The 19911-nt window shown below is 38.5% G+C and overlaps 1 protein-coding gene across 2 annotated transcripts in view; it reads right to left on the bottom strand.

Moving 5' to 3' along the window:
- The window catches only part of dus2 (dihydrouridine synthase 2), a 112653-nt gene that overhangs the window by 6663 nt on the left and 86079 nt on the right, over positions 1 to 19911 (bottom strand). For both annotated transcript variants that reach the window (NM_001016230.2, XM_012961074.3), the window contains 3 exon segments: positions 8229 to 8302; positions 15790 to 15877; positions 19116 to 19268. In NM_001016230.2, coding sequence (NP_001016230.1) covers positions 8229 to 8302; positions 15790 to 15877; positions 19116 to 19268 — 315 coding nt within the window.

The raw sequence follows: 19911 nt of genomic DNA, 5'->3' as shown, positions 1-19911 counted from the left end.
TGGTATTGTGGGAAATTGTAATGCGGGGGGGGGTTTGGCGCTACTTGAAGCCCTTGCCTAGGGTGCCAAAATACATTGGCCCGGCTCTAAAACTAAGTAAGCTTTATCAGAAAGGTCTATGTAATACAGCCATAAGCACAGAAACGCTGCACTGAGTTCTCTGTCAAAAGATTTCTCTATGTCTGTAATTCATGTGCCAGAGACACACAGCTTTCTCTTTCTCCCCTCTCCTGCTCCCCCCTCCCTCAAGAATGCCAAGAACTCACTCCCCCCTTTAGGAATATGGATCTGAGCCAATCAGCAGGAAGCTGACTCATAGGCTTACTAACTGAGCATGTTCACTTGGTCTGGGTGTCTGTGCAAGAGTGAGGCATTATGGGAACTTTCTTTACACAGCTCAGTGTTTTTTCTTCCTGTTTGGCATCTGAACAGGAGAAATATGGGGGGACTTAAGGGCACTATTGAGATAACTGAAGGTATGCCTGCAGCTTGAGATTAACTCTTTACTAGCCTTTGCCTATGCTCTCAAGCATACAAAGGCTATTGACCCCAGAAAATCATTGTGCGAAAAAGTGGGTTATGGATCTTTCTATTTACATGTAATATGTTTTCTGGATAGACAAAAAACATTCACTGGTAAAATACACACATACTGTGTGAGTAATTTTTTAGGCCCTAAACCAAGCAAGCAGCTTTGAGGTGATCTAGGAATACTAATCTCTAGGATCATATGCAGTTTCTAACACATTTGAGACCAAAAATGTTTTAATTTTTTTTATCTTGCGCCTTTATGGAAAATATACAGAAGCATATAAAATATGTATATGTATGTGTGTATTAGAGAAGTTTGTTGTGAATTTAATATGGGACACACCCTAAATAGGTCACAGGAAATATTTGGTGTAAAGTAGTTTAGCAGGAGTATGCTCTATGTACAAAATAAAGTTGTATCAGTCGGGCCCCACAGTTAATGAGAGATCAGTCACAGGAATTTCACAAGCTCTTCCCATTCATTGTCATACAGAGAACCACTTCCAATTTGTCTGAGTTTGTCCAATGGCTTGTTAAATAATTGGAAACCATTATACAATTGTTGCTGTATATTCTAGCATACTCTATGCAAATTCGGTCTGTTATAATCATAGTTATAATTACATCAAATAGTGCATATGAATTTTCCCTCTTGCCAACACAGCTTTTGCAAACAGAGCTCCCTGACAGCGTATTATGGGGTATATTTATCATGCTGTGTAAAAAGTGGAGTGAAACATTAATGGTGATGTTGCTCATAGCAGCCAATCAGATGCTTTGCTTTGGTTTTCTAACTGTTGAAATCTAGTTGCTGATTGGTTGCCCTGGGCAACATCACCAGTAATGCTCCACTCCAAGACCCAGTAACTATACTGATATCTCCAGAAAACCAAAGAAGTAAAGACACCAAAGTACCAAACTGCAAAGCTATTCTAAAAAAACAGACCAGGAACAAAAAATGTGCAAATAAATAAAATACTTATTTTATTGATTTGCACAATTTTTGTTACTGATCTGTTTTTTTGGAACAAGGACAGCACTCCTAGGATTTAAAGAATTCAGAGCAAAATGTAAATGCAAAAATAGAAAGATAGAAAGGTTTATTACTCAACGTTTCGGTCTCACACAGAAACCTTCATCTGGAGTAAAAAAACACCCAGGTTTTGTTGCTGCAAATGGTGTGCACCCTATGGACTATTTTATATTTTATATATATATATATATATATATATATATATATATATATATATATATATATATATATATATACATACACACACACAAACATATTACACATATATTAAACACACACTTGTTTAATGGCCCAATAATACTTGTAACAATACATATATAAATATATATGGCCAATTTCACAATCAATGCACCTATAACATGTAACATTATAAAAGTGGCTTGATGACAAATGCCCCAGAATATATATATGCTGTGTCAACTTCATTGTGACAAGAATTGGGGTACTGTCCCCCACTCTTCCTCTCACTCAAGAATCTGCAAAATGGGAACTCACCACCACTAGCAAATTCATTTTATAGACACCGCTCACAGCTAAAACATAAACAGGCAAAAAAGTTAGGCTGCTCCTCTGCCTTATATCTTCACTAAACAGCTACTAACTATAATGTAAACAGTGGAATGTGGAGGATGTTCCTGCGGCTACTCCCCTCTTCGACTCATCCACCACCGATTGTCTGTGTTCTGTTACATACTCCATGACCACATAGACCCCGGTCAAGTGCCAGCACAGAGCAACATTTATGGCTTAATGGCACAGAGTTGTCATTTATTCTATATTGCTGCTTGGCTCTGTGTCTCGGTACTATGCTGCTCAATCTTTGTTCTCACTCCAACTTCAAGGCCCCTGTCTCTGGGCCAGTGGTTATTTCCCAAGTCACTACAATGGTTTTTGGGGTGCCGAAAACCATTATCTTTTACTGTATATATGTATCTGGGGTTAAAATTCCCACTTCCAATACAGGAAACAATGAATATGTTTAAGTGCTTTCAGTGCAAAGTTATTTTCAGGAGATTTGGCTGTGGCGACTCAGACATCCCATTTGTGGCAAATCTCCCCGAGATTAATTTATCTAAAGTGAATGGGGGCAATATGGGCATTGTCTGTTTCCCCACTCAGGCTCCTATACAGCATGTGCTATTAGCCCAAAGCAGTGCAGTGGCAGCAGTATAGAAACATGGAGGTACTATTAGTTCATGCAGATGAATCTTTTAGGATAGGTGACAGGGCAGGGAGCTGTTATCTCGTTACCTTCCCACTGTTCTGTTGATAGGGGGAAAGGGATGTGGAGGACATCACTCCAATTTGCAGTCAGCAATAAAGAGTTTATCTTAGAACAAGTCCAAGTCTGAAAGCTCTTGGGAAAGTAAGAAATGGCTTACTTTAGTAGCGGATATCAGTACAGGAAAAAAACAAAAACATTTTTCTATTACAAATTCGCTTTAAGGATGGACCCAGAGAGACTAGTAAAGAGAGAAGTTTTTTTAGATTTATAACTTGAATACAAGAATCCCCAATGTTTTAAATAATGACTGCTTTAATTAATTGTATAATTTTAAGAGGATTTACTGAGTGAATGCGGGTGCTATATACAGTGGTGCTTGAAAGTTTGTGAACCCTTTAAAATCTTCTATATTATTATATGAATGTGACCTAAAACAACATCAGATTTTCAAACAAGTCCTAAAAGTAGATAAAGAAAACCAAGTGAAACAAATTAAACAAAAATTATATTTGGACATGTATTTATTAAAAAAAAGATCCAATAATGTATCGTGTGTGGCAAAAGTATTTGGTGTGACTCCTTTGTGCAGCAATAACTGCAACTAAACTTTTACAGAAACTGTACAGAAACTGGTCACTCTGCACATCGACTCGGAAGAATTTTAGCCCATTCCCAACCTCTCTGTATTCACCTCCCTTGGGTCCAATTTTGCACTCTTACACTCCATTACAACTTAGCACACCCTTGGCTAAACCCTAAGGACTATGAAAATGGAAAGTTATAAGCAGCGGTCGTCACAGGAAGAAGTCGGCAACTATTTCAAACAACACCCACCTGAATCCAGTAAGTCTCAAAACGGCGACACCTCACCTACCAAAAGCCCTGCATCTGCGCAAGACAGTGTGCAGGCACCGAACCTAACAAAAGCTGACCTAGATAGTAGCCTAGATCCCCTGCTAAACAAAATCACGGGTTATATACCAAAAAGCCAGCAAATCCCTTTGGAGAACTCAACTCATTTAGACTCAAAGATAAACCAAACCGGTTGCTAGCCAGAAATTCTTGCCTTAACTCCACCATTACTAGTGAACAACCAGAACTTGCAATCCACCAAATGAATACTTCAACCCCTGGCCCAGATAAATAACCCCCTTCTTACTATAAAAAATACAGGAACCTGTTATTACCTCGCATTCAAGTACTATTTAATTAAATGCTTTAATGCTATGCTACACCTCAAGATATGCTATTCGCAGACATTTCCTTACTTCCCAAACCCACTAAAAACCTTACCTGCACCCAAAACTACCACCCTATTGCAAGTTCTCAATGTAGACATTCGCACGCTTTTCAAAATTCTTGCTGCTCGCCTCAACACATATTTTCCCCAACTGATTCACCATGATCTGACAGGCTTTGTCCCAGGCAGACAAACCACCGATGCCACCCGCAGGTTGATTAATATTATTGCAGATGCAAATATGCACTAAGACTCCTTTATTACTTTTTATGTTAGACATTCACAAAGTATTCAATAATCTATCATGACCATAGTTCTTTCAAGTTTTCCCTAAATACAATATCAAAGGCCCTTTTTTAGATGTACTCCGAGTCCTATAGCGAAATCCTATAGCCCGCATAAAATTCCTTGGCTCCCAATCAGCTAGCATTCCCATCTCAAAAGGTACCCCCCAAGAGTGCCCGTTATCCCTGCTCTTATTCTCCTTAGCATTAGAGCCCCAGCTCAATTAATCCACCAAGATACCAATGTCTCAGAATACAAAAAACAACACCAGATCCACAAAATAAATTTATATGCAGACACTAACCAAACCTCTCACAAGCCTGTACAATTTATTCAACCTTCTGGATAAGTTTTCAGGTCTGCATTAGCTAAGCTATTGTATACTTTTAGAGCTCTCCCTATTCACATTAATACCACAGGTATATCTCGAATGCAAAGGATGGTCTGGAATTTGGGATAACAAATTCCACAAAATTATTAAAAACATTCTACACCGATTATACAAACAAGGTGGACTGAAAGTCCCAAACTTATCATCCTATTATAAAGCAGCCAGAATAACACAACCTATACAGTGGCATCATGCTTGTAGCTCTCTTAGATGTGTCGAATTTGAAAATCCAAGTGTTTATCCCTTAAAGGGGTGGTTCACCTTTAAGCTAATTTTAGTATGTTATACAATGGCCAATTCTAAGCAACTTTTGAATTGGTCCTCATTATTTATTTATCGTGTTTTTTTTTTTAAATTATTTGCCTTTCTCTAACAACTCTTTGCAATTTTTAAATGGGGGGGGGGGGGGGGGGGGTCACTGACCCCGGCAGCCAAAAAACAATTTATCTGTAAAGCTACATTTATTGTTATTTCTTTCTAACTTATTTCTCTATTCAGACCCTCTCCTGTTCATATAGCAGTCTCTCATCCAAACCACTCCCTGGTTTTTAAGGTAATTTGGACCCTAGCAACCAAATAACTGCTGAAACTCCAGAACTGAAAATGATATAACTAAAAAACTACAAATAATAAAAAATGAAGACCAATTGCAAATTCTCTCCGAATATTACTCTCTTAAAGTTAACTCAAAGGTGAACAACCCCTTTAAGAGTTTCTTCCCTGTTATGGGCAAACCCCGCAAGTATACAAATGCATACTATCACAAACTCTGTCATTAAATTCCATCTCCGCCTATTGGCGAAGCACAAAGTAGTTCCTCACATAGTCATTTACAACCCTTTTAAATGGTGGACACACAAGGGATTTATATCTTTGTATAATCTATTAACCCCTTGTGGGATAAAATCGTTATCCTTACTACAGGAATCACACACCTTTCCTAAATCTGAAATATTTCGCTACAACCAAATTGTGCATTTTTTAAAATCTCAGTCACCACAAGCTACACAGAAAGGATCAACTTACGAACTTTGCTCTGAAATGCTATTTCAATAATCTATTCCCAATTTATAGATGCTCCAAAAACCTCTTACCCCTTACATGAAAGCATGAGACAAAGAACTCGGTTCTCCTCTATTACCAGAAACATGAGAAAAAATATGGCTATGTACAGCAGAATAGATTAACACAAACAGGGTTATTAAAATAATAATAGATACATACAAAGTATGACAATAAATACAAATAAATTCAAGGAACAGTTGTAATAAGTTGAGAGTCAAAAACAAGAGGATGGAAGAATGGAGGTCCCTGCCCGTAGAGCTTACAATTGCGATGGGAGGGTAACTTACAGACACAAATAGGCAAATATAAGTGCTGCAGGTTACAGTGGATGACACACTGCAATATAAGTGCTAGTTCCAAGATCAGGTGTGGAGCAGTGCAAGGAAAAACCAAGGAAGGATTCTCTTTGGAGGAAATGAGGGAGGCCATTCCAAATGTAAGGGGCAGCAAGGCAGAAAGGTTTAAAGCGGGGAACGGCAATAGTAGTGGGGGGCGCCACCAGGCAGTTGCTCTGTGAGAAAAGGAGGAGTCGGCCAGGAACGTACAGAGATACAAGGGAAGAGATGTAGTGAGGAGCAGAGAAATGGAGGGCATTGAAGGTTAAGAGGAGTTTGTTTAATGAGAAGCCACGATAAGGACCTTTAGCAGTGGAAGGGCCTGAACTCTCCTGGATGAGAGAAGAAGAATTCTAGCAGAAGTATTTAATACAGACTGTAGGGGGGAGAGATGGGAGTTAGGGAGGCCGGTTAGCAGATTTACATTTATTCATTCTATCACATCAATATATGGTGTCACCATGGGTCACTTACCTCTCTACAAAAAAAAAACTGATTACTTCACAACCTCCCTTTAAGTCAGTTCATACCAGCGTTATGATAAATTGTGGACTATGCTTTGTATAATAACCTGTAAATCAACCCAAGACCCTGCCTATTGATTTCATTATATCACAAATTTGCCCATTTATTTTATGTTTTCCCCTCCTTTACCCTTTTTGTTACCTTTCCGTAAAAAACAAAATAAATGTTTGGTATCCTATATTGTCCTTACATTGTACTCAGTTGTATTGATTGAAAACATAAATAAAGAGTTATAAAAAAACAAAACAACTGCTCATTCATGAAAAAGAAGTCCCTATATTCAATATATTATCATAGCTCAAATGCTAGGTGTTCCTGCCCCGAGTCTGTCGCTAAGGGCCATCACACATAGGGGGATTAGTCGCGCCGCGACAATTCTCACCGCAATGCCATTCCCACCGGCTAGAATGTAAATAACTGGTGGGATGGCATACGTGGCGCTGCGATTTGCCCAAATTGACAAACTTTCCTTTCAAGGCAACTTCTAATTCACAATTTCTGTGACATATAAATTCACAAAAATAACAAATTTATCAAACACTGAGTTCAGACCAAAAAAAGGGGTCGCCTGATATAAAGTTTATATATCCATTTAACTTCCACCAGCCTTAATTTAGATCGTAAATCTCCTCCCCTGGGTCCCAGTATCACACATTTTTTAAAAGGACATGTAAACCCCCCACACAAAAATGTAATCAGTGAAATCTCTTAATACCTGCCACACTGGTTGTCCAGAGGTTAATAGTAAGGCTGCAACATCTCCTTAATCACTTAGATTTCCTTCTCCTCCTGTAACCCACTCGACCCCCACCTCAGTAATTTGCTTGGATTTCTGGCTTGCCAGACATGCTCAGTTATTCTAAACTCAGATTAATAAACACTTCCTCCAGTCTAGCAGCCAGTAAAAAGATGGCATTGTTGGTTCCCATCTCTAGCTGTCTGCTTCAATTTTTTTCTCCTAACTTCCTCTCCTGAGCTTAGCTCAAACAAAGCAGAACTTTTATCAGAGACAGCTCTGCCCATGTGAGCCTGTATTTTTGATGAAATGTATGCTGAATAAGAGTCTCTGTGTGTGTATGCTGTTTGCAGATTTAAATGTATCTGATTATGTATCAGAGAAAAAATGGCCACCAGGTAAAATCTATTTGCTTTAGGAAAATGTGATGGTGGTAGCAAACGGAGGGGATATAAGCAGTACAAATAATGCCATTTGGGTGGGGGAGACATGCCCAAGTGATATACATTGTAGGCAAATGTAGGCTTTACATGTCCTTTAATGATAGCCTTGATTTTGTCAAACTGTCTGCTATATCTCGTACTGAATACAACCGAAGCCAGTTTCCATTTTTACCAACTGGGTGGCAACTTTATGTGGATTATGCCATGATATACTGATATCTATTACCTCCCTCCACACATTAAATATGTAGCACTAGCATAAAAAAGGAGCAGTAATAACCCTGAGAGGGCTAGGAAGTGCCAGGAACAATTTCTTTGCCTATACAGAGAGATATCATATACCAAAAATAGATATTTCATTCTACTGAAATCTCGGAGGGTATACTGACAGTTTAACTCTTTCAAGAATTCTCACTTACCATAAAGTTGATGCATACTGCATTTCATCGACTTTGACAACAGATTGGAAAAATTTATCAACTGGCCGCTGCACCTAAGGAAATAAATCAAATGTGTAAATAGGAAACAGGACTAAATAATCTATGACATAAATGTTTACAAAGAAGAACGCTTGTTCTAAACACCAAGATAATAGATCCAGGCTCTCCTCTGATGTGTTATTACACATAGTTACATAGTTAAGCTGGGCTGAAAAAAGACTAAAGTCCATCAAGTTCAACTTTAGTTCTAAACAAACACCAGTGCACACAGATTGACCATACAAACCTATATATACACTCGCATGCATAATATATATATACCAACATCATTACTAATTGTAATTTTTTAGTATCAAAATAGCCTTGTTTGTTTTATGCTTGTTCAAGAAATGATCCAAATCACTCAAAGGCATAAACAAAATCTGCCATCATAACCTCACATGGAATGGCATTCCACAACCTTTGTTACGAGTACAGGGAGACTGGCGTGCTCCTACCTCTAAGCATGCCGGTCCACAGGCTCTGCCTAACCCCTTTTGTACTGGTACAAAGCAGGTACTAGCAGTCTATGGGCTTCCTCATACTACAGACCATTGCCCTCACTGTAAAAAATTACCTACACTGCTTCACATGAAAGTTCTGCTCAAATGGGGTAGCCACAGGTATGCTGATTGTTTTTATGGGTCTATAATCCCCTATGATGTACTTGTACAGAGCAATCATGTCCACTCGCAATCCCTTTTTTTCCATAAAAAAACAGTCCCAATCTTGGCAGCCTAACCTCAGTAATTCTTACATTCCCTTTACCAGTTTATTTGCATGTCTTTGCACGGTCTCTCTGCTCAAGGACTGGAGCTCAAAACTGCACTGCATACTGAAGGTGAGGCCTTACCAGACACCTATAAAGAGGCAAAATGATGTTTTCATCCCTTGAGTCAATGCCCTTTTTCATGCAAGACAGCACTTTATTTGCTTTAGTAGTAGAATGACATTGCCTGGAATTAGACAACTTGTTATCTAAAAAAATCCTCAGATCCTTCTCAATTAAGGATACCCCCAACATTATTTCTACCAGTGTTTATCTTGCATTTATACCAAAGTGCATAACTGTGCACTTTTGAATCAGGAACCTCATTTTCCATTTTGCTGACCAGTTTTCCAATTTTGTCAAATTACTTAGTTTTAAGACTTTTCAGCAAAAATAGAAACAGTACTTTCCCACTTTCACGTCATTAATAAGTTAAAAAAGAGCCAAGGACAGACCCTTGTGGTGCTCCATTAACAACACCAGTCCAATTAGAAAATGTTCCATTTCCCACCACTCACTGTATCTTTCAGTTTTTTAATCCAAGTACAATTATTATGTTCCAGGCCAATATTCCTCAATTTTAACTTACTGTGCAGTACTTTAGCAAGTTCTTTAGCAATTTCAAAGTGCATAACAACCACTGCCATTCCAGAGTCAAAATTACTGCTCACCTCCTCATAAAAGGCAATTAAATTACTCTGCAAGATCTGTTACGTATAAAATCTTGCTGGCACAAACTCACAGTATTTAAGTATCTTGCTCTTATTACCCTTTCCAAAAGCTTTCCTACCACTGATGTCAGACTAACAGACCTATAGTTTTCAGGCTGAGAATGAGATACCTTTTGAATAAAGGCACAGCATTAGCAATTTGCCAATCTCTTGGCACCATGCCATACCTCAATAAATCCTGTAAAATTCAAGTCAAGAGGTCTGGCAATCACAGAGCTATGCTTGTAAAGTAAAATGTGATGAACGCCATCCGGTCCTGGACCTTTACTTACCTTTATATGTTCAAGTCTCTTTTGAATTTTCCCCTGAGTGGCCCATGCATAGCTATAGCAGGGTCCTCAGGTGTGTAGACAGATGAAAAATAACACTTTAGAATTTTTGTTTTTTTCCTGTTCCACTTTTCAATGGGGACACATTCTAAAATTACAAATCTAAATTGGTCAGCAGTATATCCCTATTCTTTCAATTTAAAGGGGTTGTTCACGTAGAGAGTAATATTCTAAAAGCTGCAAAGAGTTAGAAGTAGAAGGCAAATAATTCAAAAACTATAAAAAAAACTAAATAATGAAGACCAACTAAAAAAGTTGCTTAGAATTGGCCATTCTGTAACATACTAAAAGTTAACATACTAAAAGGTGAACCACAATTTCTGATACCACAAGTCTTTTTTTACTAGCACCTCCGAAGCTTGTCTTTCAGCACAGTTATCTGTAGTTTTGTGTCTGTATTTCTGGGCTTGCTTTAGTTTCTGTAGATTTAGGCATCTCTGGATTTATGGTTATTATAGGCCTTCAGTTTTCTTGCATGCTTAAGGGTTTTGAGTGCAGGGTGGCAGGAATATTATGGTATTCTGTTTGGATTTGTTTTTAGTGTAGGCAATTCCATTTTTTTTTTCTTTTGAAAAGTTGTGGAATGATTTTGTGCTTGACACTACAATATTTATACTGTGGTTAGGTTAGATAAGTTGCAGTGGCTCTCTGAATATGAATAGCGCTGCTGGTGTCCTATATAATGCTGGTGTTCCACTGGTAATAGCAACATGGCATGTGGTCAAACTTATGGTGCGCATGATTTTATCTCTGCTGCTAAGCTTTATTGTTGCTATGTAAATTTCAATGCAACTTCTTTGGAAACTGCAGGACTTATTGCCATAGTTCTGCATGAAAAAAAGCAATAATGGCATCTCTGAATAGCTAAAGGTGTGTATTTTCAAGAAATATATATATATATATATATATATATATAGTTTGCAGTGGTTATTTCACACATAAGAGGCAGTTTGGGCTAAAAAACTGAGATGTGCACATAAATTGCAGCCCCCAAAGTATGCATTGCCCTTGTTTTGGAGTGTTTGGTGTCTGCCACACATGGTATCAATTGGGGAACTTGCTGATTGACGTTTAGCAGGTTTAGTTGTCACTGACTTTTACGAGGGACTGTGGCCACAATCCTCCATGTAGAAAAGCAAGAGGGACATGTCTTAATAGCTGAAGGTGTCCACTTTTAGGAAATATATAGTTTGTGGGGGTTATTTCATCTGTAGGGGGTTAACTCTAAAAGAACTGCAAGTAGTGCACATAGAGTGCAGCCCCCAAATTTTCAAATGAAATTGCCTCCTACAACCGGCACCATCACATTATTGCTTTCCCTGTTTCACGTGTCACCCGGGGGCCATTTTGACGGGTGACGTCATTGAGCATGTGCGTGTATGTTACAAATGCGCATGTGCGCGCATAGCTCCTGCTGCATGACATCTTCAAGGATTTTTTTTTTTTTTTTTAAACAATATGCGCATTCTCATTAAAATGGCTGGGAACTGCGCATGCTCACCATGCCAGGCAGACAAGCAGATTCTGAAGGGAAGAGGGAGTTACTGAGCTGTGCAGCGAGAGAAACTTCAAGGGTTCTTTAGATATCAGATAAGATTTAATTTTTCATCGATGGGGAAACAATGTACAAATACAATATTGTACATAAAACTTCCAAGTTGTTTACATTCTATCTTGCCTTTTTCTACGCTTCAGGGCTCTGGCACACAGGGAGATTAGTCGCCGCGACAAATCTCCCTGTTCGCGGGCGACTAATCTCCCCGAAATGCCATCCCACCAAAATGTTAGGCACCCCCAAGTGACTTAAATCACCTACCTTTTACCCAGGCTGGTGCCCCTGTTAGGAAAGAACAGCACCAGCCTGGGGTAGCTGCAGCGCTTCCTCCTTCCGGCTTCGCTCGTGCACGCATGTGCAGTAAAGTGAAAAAGCCGAACTTAAACTATAAAGTCGGCTTTTCACTCTACTGTGCATGCGATTGTCCGGGGAATTTGCAGCACAACGAAGCAGGAAGGAGGAAGCGCTCGCTACAGGTACCCCGGGCTGGTGCTGTTTTCTTCTAAAAGGGGCACCAGCCCGGAGTACAAGGTAAGCAATTAAAGTCACTTGGGGGTGCCTAACATTTTGGCACCCCCAAGTGACTTTGCCTTTCTTTGTCCTTTAAAGTAATATAATGCACTGTTGCCCTGAACTAGTACCATTGGTTCTTTTGCTTCAGAAACTTTACTATAGTTTATCTAAACAAGCTGCTGTGTAGCTATGGGGGGCAGCCATTCAAACGGAAAAAGGTACAGTTACACAGCAGATAAACTCTGTAGTATGCAATAGGAGTCTGCACAGCTTATCGCAGCACAGCTTATCGCAGCACAGCTTATCTGTTACCAGCTGTGTATCCTTTGCTTGAATGACTGCCCACATGGCTACAGAGCAGCTTGTTTATATAAACAATAGCAGTGTTTTTGAAGCAAACACAGCTGTTTTACCACTGCAGGGCATCAGTACATTATATTGCCATTCTTATATATATTCTTGTATATATTTGAGTATAAGCCGAGTTTTTCAGCACCCAAAATGTGCTGAAAAAATTAACCCTCGGCTTATACTCGAGTCCCTCCAACTAACACCCTCTGCTACCTGATTCCCTATGCTCTCTTCTGCGTGCCGATCCTTCCTTGTTCCTTGCCCTCGGCTTGTATTCAGATCGGCTTATACTCGAGTATATACGGTACTAATTTTTGAGTTTGGGGGGAAAAAAACGAATCAACCAACCAAAAAAAAAGACTCAGAGCCAATTCCAACTTCTATTGAACCTCGCCATCTTCTACTTTCTGGGGTTTTTCTGGTGATTTTCCATGAGTTTTTTCTTTAAAAAACACTGACTAGTCGAGGTTCCAAAGAATAGTCTTGAGTATACTCATGTTTTTTCTCGAATAGTTAATAAAAACACAGAGTTGAATTTTGATAAATAGGCTCTGTAGTGTTTTATATTTAGAGTCTGTGTAATACAAAAAGCAGTGCGTGTTGTAACCTTATTTTCATTCTTCATGAACTGGACGCATGAACTATATGATACATGATCAATACTGTATACATTCTTATTCGTATAATGTGCGCTATTTATTCCTTTCCTGCTTGTGCTTAATTGGTATACCAAGTTATACAGTTTTGATATTATTTTGTTACTATTGTATTTTTATTATTTTATTCATTTGGATTTCCATTTTATACGCTCACAGTTGCAATGTTTCTAAAATAAAAAGGGGATTCCTTTTTTTTTACTAACCAATAAATCCTTTTCTCAGAGTCCCATAGAGGCAGCAGAGGGCACCAGTGGGTTAATACCGTTCCATCAACAAGGTAAGATGAAACTTAAAAACAAAGTATAAGGAACAGACTGAGGTTGGGTTGCCTCTACAGGATTCAGAGAAAATGATTTATCAGTACGTAGAAAAACAAAACCCCTTTTACTGATCATCTCTACGCAGCACAGGGCCAAAGCTGCAAGAGAAGGTGGTTGAAGAGAAAAGTAAGCATAATAGAAATAACAGAAAGAATTGCAGGAAAAAGTGTACCAACATGGGTGTACAACCCCAGGTCAACTACTTGTAGAACTTTTCTACTGAAACTGGCTTCTGTTAAAGCAAAAATAATAAACTTGTAGAACTTTTCTACTGAAACTGGCTTCTGTTAAAGCAAAAATAATAAACTTGTAGAACTTAGTAAATGTGTGTAATGAGGACCAAGGGGCTGCTTTGCAGATCTTTTCAGAGTCGGAAGGCCTTTTGAGTGGTAGATGAAGACGATGAGATTTTTGATTCACCATGCAATAAAAGCTTTAGAAGATCTTGGGCCCTTCCTATTTGACCCATAGAGAATGAATAGAGCCTCCAAATTTTTGAAGGCTTCTATTCTGTGGAGATAAAATTTGAGAGCCCTTGTAACGCCTAAGTTGTGGAAGTACTGTTCCTTTTGAACGGTTTCAGACAGGACAGCAAGACGATTTTTTTGGAGTTCCACTTTGTCCTTGTGTAATATACAGAACGGGGGTATGTGGTTCAGAGGAGTTCCAAATTCAGAGATGAAATGGCCACTAGTAAAAACACCTTCCACGTGAGTAGCTTGATATCTATGGAGGCCAGAGGTTCAAATGGGCATCCCTGGAGGGCTTGGATGAAAGTTTTGACATTGGACAGGAATGCTCGTTTCTTTTGGGAAGAACAGGGCAGAACCTCATGCATCAAAAGAAATGGCCCCAAAGCCCATTTTTTTTTAATCAAGTTACCAATCTTTAAATACATTACATCATAATCAATCTTTTATATCCATGAAGAAGGCACCTAATAACTTGGCAACCCCCCACCCCTGTATTTTTAGCTTTTCCTGTCCATATCTAGGTCATTCTTACCGTGTATGGGCCCACCGAACTGCTCGCATCAGAAGGACCCTCCCTAAAACTTTAAAGTCAAACCCCACCCCAATCTGTTGTCTTTTTGTCCTTCTGCATCAGTTTTTGCTCCCATTGGAAGCAAGTGTTTTTTCTTTAGCCTTGGGAAAGCATTAGGCCTGCTAATAGTCATCCTAGGGACTGGGGTTTTTGTCTTTAAAACCTTTTATCCCCCAAACAAATATATTGTATGGAATGCTCAGAGCTTTATCTTCTAGATCAGGTAGTGCACTGTGTTACTCTTGTTTGTCCTTGATCCATGTACTCTCAGGGCCTGAGTACATGGATGTCTAGTGGCAAGTGCTGTTTCCCCCATCAGTGTCCCTTACCGGTCTGCCTGCAAAGCCTCTGCAGCGGTGTATGTGTCTTTTAGTTTCAGAGGTTTCTGGGTCCAACCCAGAATGGAGAGAGATTTGCTTCTGGTTTTAGAATCTAAGAGTTGCTATGGTGTTGTGGGTTAGCAGACATCTCTATCATAAGGGGTGTTTAGCTGGGGCCTGAGGCTTATGGCCTTCTATTCTATTTCCTCAACATATTTTTCCCCTATATAGAGAAATTTAGATTTCAGTGCCAGCTGCCTCCTTCATAAGTCTTTTTATGCAATGTATGTGATATTAATAAGCAATTAATAGGGCAAAGGAGAGAGTTGGGCAGAGGAGAGTCAAAATTCTTGAAATCACCTCTTTCTCTTTAACCTTAATTTCCTAGACCCATGGGTCTGTAGACTGTTATCCACCAAAGTCAACATTACCATCTCAACTTCATATTCACTTTCATGAAATTCTATTTTTGTTTATGCTATTAGTTACATAGTTAAGAAGTTACATAGGGCTGAAAAAAGACCAGAGTTCAACCCTTCCAAGTAAACCCAGCACACACAACCTATACTTACAATCTATACTATCACATACATAAACTATATATACACAACCATTAATACTAACTGTAGATATTAGTATCACAATAGCCTTGGATAATATGCTTACTATGGCCCAACCCATACCTTATTAATATGAATTTTTGTGTGACCATAAGGTTGCTTTATGACGTGAAGGTGGTATGGCAAGAGAATGCACGTAAGAGGGAATTAGCTGCTGTATTTACAGACAGCTAGGTTATTGCCTAGGCAAGCCCATCCCTTTAAGGCATAGAAAATATAGGGTTAAAATATTTAAAACAAAAAGGAAGGATACATTTTTCTCCTTAAAAGAACAGTGTGTAATAACTTACTGTATGATAGACTGGCTGTGGTAACTTCCTTTTCCTACACCATTCTAGTAGTAACATTTTAGGAGTGATTTGAGACATGTAGTTCCTTCTGTAGAAAGATATGCAGAAAATATCATAGGTTACACAAAATACAATCAACTTACTGAACCAGCCCAAAGATTTAAAATCATTAAAGGCACACTATACAGCACCTTTCGACTTGAGCTGAATGACTAGGGCATGAGCAAAACATTCTTTTTCCTATTCTTTTTTATTAAACTATATCTAGAGTTTGTGTTATTTCTGGCACTAAGGGCTCTGGTACACGGGGAGATTAGTCGCCCGCGGCAAAACTCCCTGCTCGCGGGCGACTAATCTCCCCGAGTTGCCTTCCCCTGCCATCCCACCGGCGAACATGTAAGTTGCCGGCGGGATGGCAGATGTGGCGGGGCGATTTGCGCGAAATCGCGCCGCCGCGTCTGCCATCCCGCCGGCAACTTACATGTTCGCCGGTGGGATGGCAGGGGGAAGGCAACTCGGGGAGATTAGTCGCCCGCGAGCAGGGAGTTTTGCCGCGGGCGACTAATCTCCCCGTGTACCAGAGCCCTAAAGAAAATTAAACCAGTTTACTTTAGCGCTTTGTCTCTTCTTGGTCCCACAAAGCACAGAAAGGGCTGATAAAACTAATTACCTGTCCACTGAGAAGCCCTCTAGTAATGAGCTGCCCTATGGCTGCTGCTTAGAGAAGGAATAGGTTTGTTTAACGGTAGATAAGAAACTCTGAACAAACTGCCTTGTTTATAACCTCACTACTCTAACCTGTAATGCACCCCCCCCCCGAGATCAGTAAAAAAAACAAAAAAAAAACTTTTACATTGGTGCTTAAGAAAGGCAAAAAAATTAGGAAATTATATTTTTCTTAAAATATTTTTCTTAAAGGAACAGTAACACCAAAAAATAAAAGTGTATAAAAGTAACTAAAATATAATGTGCTGCTGCCCTGCACTGGTAAAAGTTGTGTGTTTACTTCAGAAAGTCTACTATAATTTATATAAATAAGCTGCTATGTAGCCATGGAGGCAGCCATTCAAAGGAGAAAAGGCACAGGCACATAGCAGATAACAGATAAAACACTATTGTATTCTACAGAACTTATCCGTTATCTGCTATGTAACCTGTGCCTTGTCTCCTTTTTTCCAGCTTGAATGGCTGCCCCCGTGGCTACACAGCAGCTTATTACATAAATTATAGTAGTGTTACTGTAGCAAACACACCAGTTTTACCAGTGCAGGGCAACAGTACATTATATATTTATTACTTTAAAGCTCTTTCATTTTTTGGTGTTAGTGTTTCTTTAAATAAAATAATGGGCAAAATGCATTTTTAACACACATCCTATTTATTGAGCTCCTTTTTAACAAAGGTGTTTTACGTCTTTTTACTGCAGTTTTAAATGCAGATTACATATATGTAAGGAGGACTTTGAAACACATTAAGCAGATATTTTTACAATTACACAATATTTGCAGAAAAAAAGACAGAAAAAATATATTGTCTTTGTTTTATGTCATATATAAGGCAATAATGATTTATCCCAAAGTTTAAGGCACAATGTTTGAAGTTAGAAAAGTTCAAACACAGGCACTGATTAGAAGTGAATGGTACCATAGAGGACCCTTATACCAGTGGTTCCAAGAGGAATTCATGTTAATAACCACCAAATGGTTGAAAAAAAGAACATCAAGCTCAACCCCTCCAAATGAATCCCAGAACACATATATACACATACATTTACACTCACATATACAAAAAATATATACCAATACCTATACTAAACGAACTATAGATCTTAACATTGCAATAGCCTTGAATATTATGTTTGTTTAAAAAGTCTCTTAAGCCACTTTAAAAGGCATTATCTGCCAGCACAAGATCAACCAGTAGGGCATTCCATAACCTCACTACTCTCACCGTGAAGAGCCACCTATACTGAAAGTTCCGTCACAAAAGAATGGCCTTTGGTGAACTGACCTTTTCTATGGAAAAAAAGATCTTCAGCTACCTTTCTATAATGTACTCCAATGTACATGTAAAGAGTAATCATGTCTGCTTGCAAGTGCTTTTACTCCAGAGAAAACTCCTCCAACCATGACAACACTCGAGGTAAGAACTTAGTAGGGATCTATATAGAGGAAAAATCCCTAAAGTTAATGGCCTTTTTATGCAAACCAGTACTGCTTTAGTAGCCACTAAATGACACATAGGGGCCCATTCATTAAAGTACAAATGAGTACGAATGAGAAACATCTGTATTCTGTCTAATTTTTAGAACTTTGTGTTATTTCCACAATATTTTCGTTAAATTCTGCGAGTTTTTTGTGGTTTGCGTTAATTTCTGCGACAAAATCCTATTTGTCGTAATGACTATGAACATTTTGGAATTCATTGAAGATTTGGTATCGTGACTTTCTTTTGGCCAGGTTGGAGCTGCGGAAGCTATGGAAGGCTTCCAAAATGATGCATTGAAGTTTTAAAGTCAGAAAGGTTTTTGCTCCGTTTACGATAGTTCGGATACGAAAATTTTCACATTTTTGGATCGCAACTGCGATATTTTCGTACAACCACAACAAAAATTTTCATGCACTTTACGCACATCAGAAATTATTGTGCTTTGATAAATCTGCCCCTTAGAGTTACACAAGCTTGCCATCCTTAAAAAATCTCCAGGTCCTTCTAAATTAAGAATATACCTAACAAACTACCATTTAGTGTATAACTCACATGTATGTTATTTCTACCAAAGTGCACATATATAACATTGAATTGAATATATGAGTTTGCTGCTCAGTTTTCCAGTTTAGTTATATCACTCAGCAAAGTAACAGCATCCTGCATGGAATTGTTTTGCACATGCAAAACATGAAATAATGGCATCAAGAAATATAGTCCTTATGGATAACATGGAAAAGTGAAAAACAAATGCAGACAGCAACTTTGCATAATGCATATGGAAATCATAAAAGTGAAATTATAATTAATTGACCTCCTCATCAATATAAAATATATGATTAATGTTTCCAAGACCCCATAAGACTTTGTTTTTGGTTCTGTCAACCGTGCTTATGCCCTCATCGTTGTTTTGTTTAGTTGCTTTTGATTGATTATTAACTGTATTCTTTATTTGGCTTTATTTAATATTAAAATGATTTTTCAGACTTAAGGTATAAAGATCCAATTTACAAAAGATCCCTTATCTGGAAAACCCTAGGTCCAGAGCGTTCTGGATAACAGGTCCCATACCTGTAATATTACTTGCTATAACATAAGCCACAAAAAGTAACTCTTACTTGTCAAATCTGATGGGCAAACTTATAATGTTCCGATCTTCAGCATCGTCATTCTCCAGCGCAGCTACCAAACCCACAGATTGCAGGTCTGCTTTCTTTGCTTTTTGTGCAACTCTGCAGCTCTCATAAAAGTCACTCATTTCAAATACCTCACTAAAAGAAAAAAATATATATAATTTAGGTGTATAATATAATAATACTGTAAGGTTTGATATAATATCATATAATCATATATTCATGTAATTATATATTCATATATGCATGTATTTTGATACTTTGATACACTTTGATACTTAGCATATCATACTCCATTTTAGAGATGTATCTCCATTTTGTAACAGCAACCAGCAAGGTTTGAACATCCCTAATAAGCTGTTTTTCCCAAATAGTACCCTTGCACAACTTGCACCTGACAAAACATAAACCTTGAGAAACAACTTAATCTTATCTGTGCACTAACGCCTTTTCTACTCCTTGTATCCTCCTTTAAATTCCTGTCCCGCATTAGCCATCCTTGAAGATAATGAGGTTCTACTCCATCTTTAATTTATAATGATTCCTTTGTCTCTGTACGTACACAAGAGGTATAAATTCCATGATCACGTAAGAATAAACTGGACAAGTTTGAACTTCCATTGGAGTCGTGTCATTCTTGTCTCCGTATACGCCTTTGTCCTGGTAGGAGGGCTCCCACGGATTACTAAATCTAAGATCGGCGGTCAGGGACCTTACAAATACCATTTTTATAGTCTCAGTTCATGGGACCTTGAGGGTAAGTACAGTCAGCACTACTAAG

The sequence above is a fragment of the Xenopus tropicalis genome, chromosome 4, assembly GCF_000004195.4.
Source record: "Xenopus tropicalis strain Nigerian chromosome 4, UCB_Xtro_10.0, whole genome shotgun sequence".
Taxonomy (NCBI): domain Eukaryota; kingdom Metazoa; phylum Chordata; class Amphibia; order Anura; family Pipidae; genus Xenopus; species Xenopus tropicalis.
This window is presented reverse-complemented; position numbering and strand designations above follow the sequence as displayed.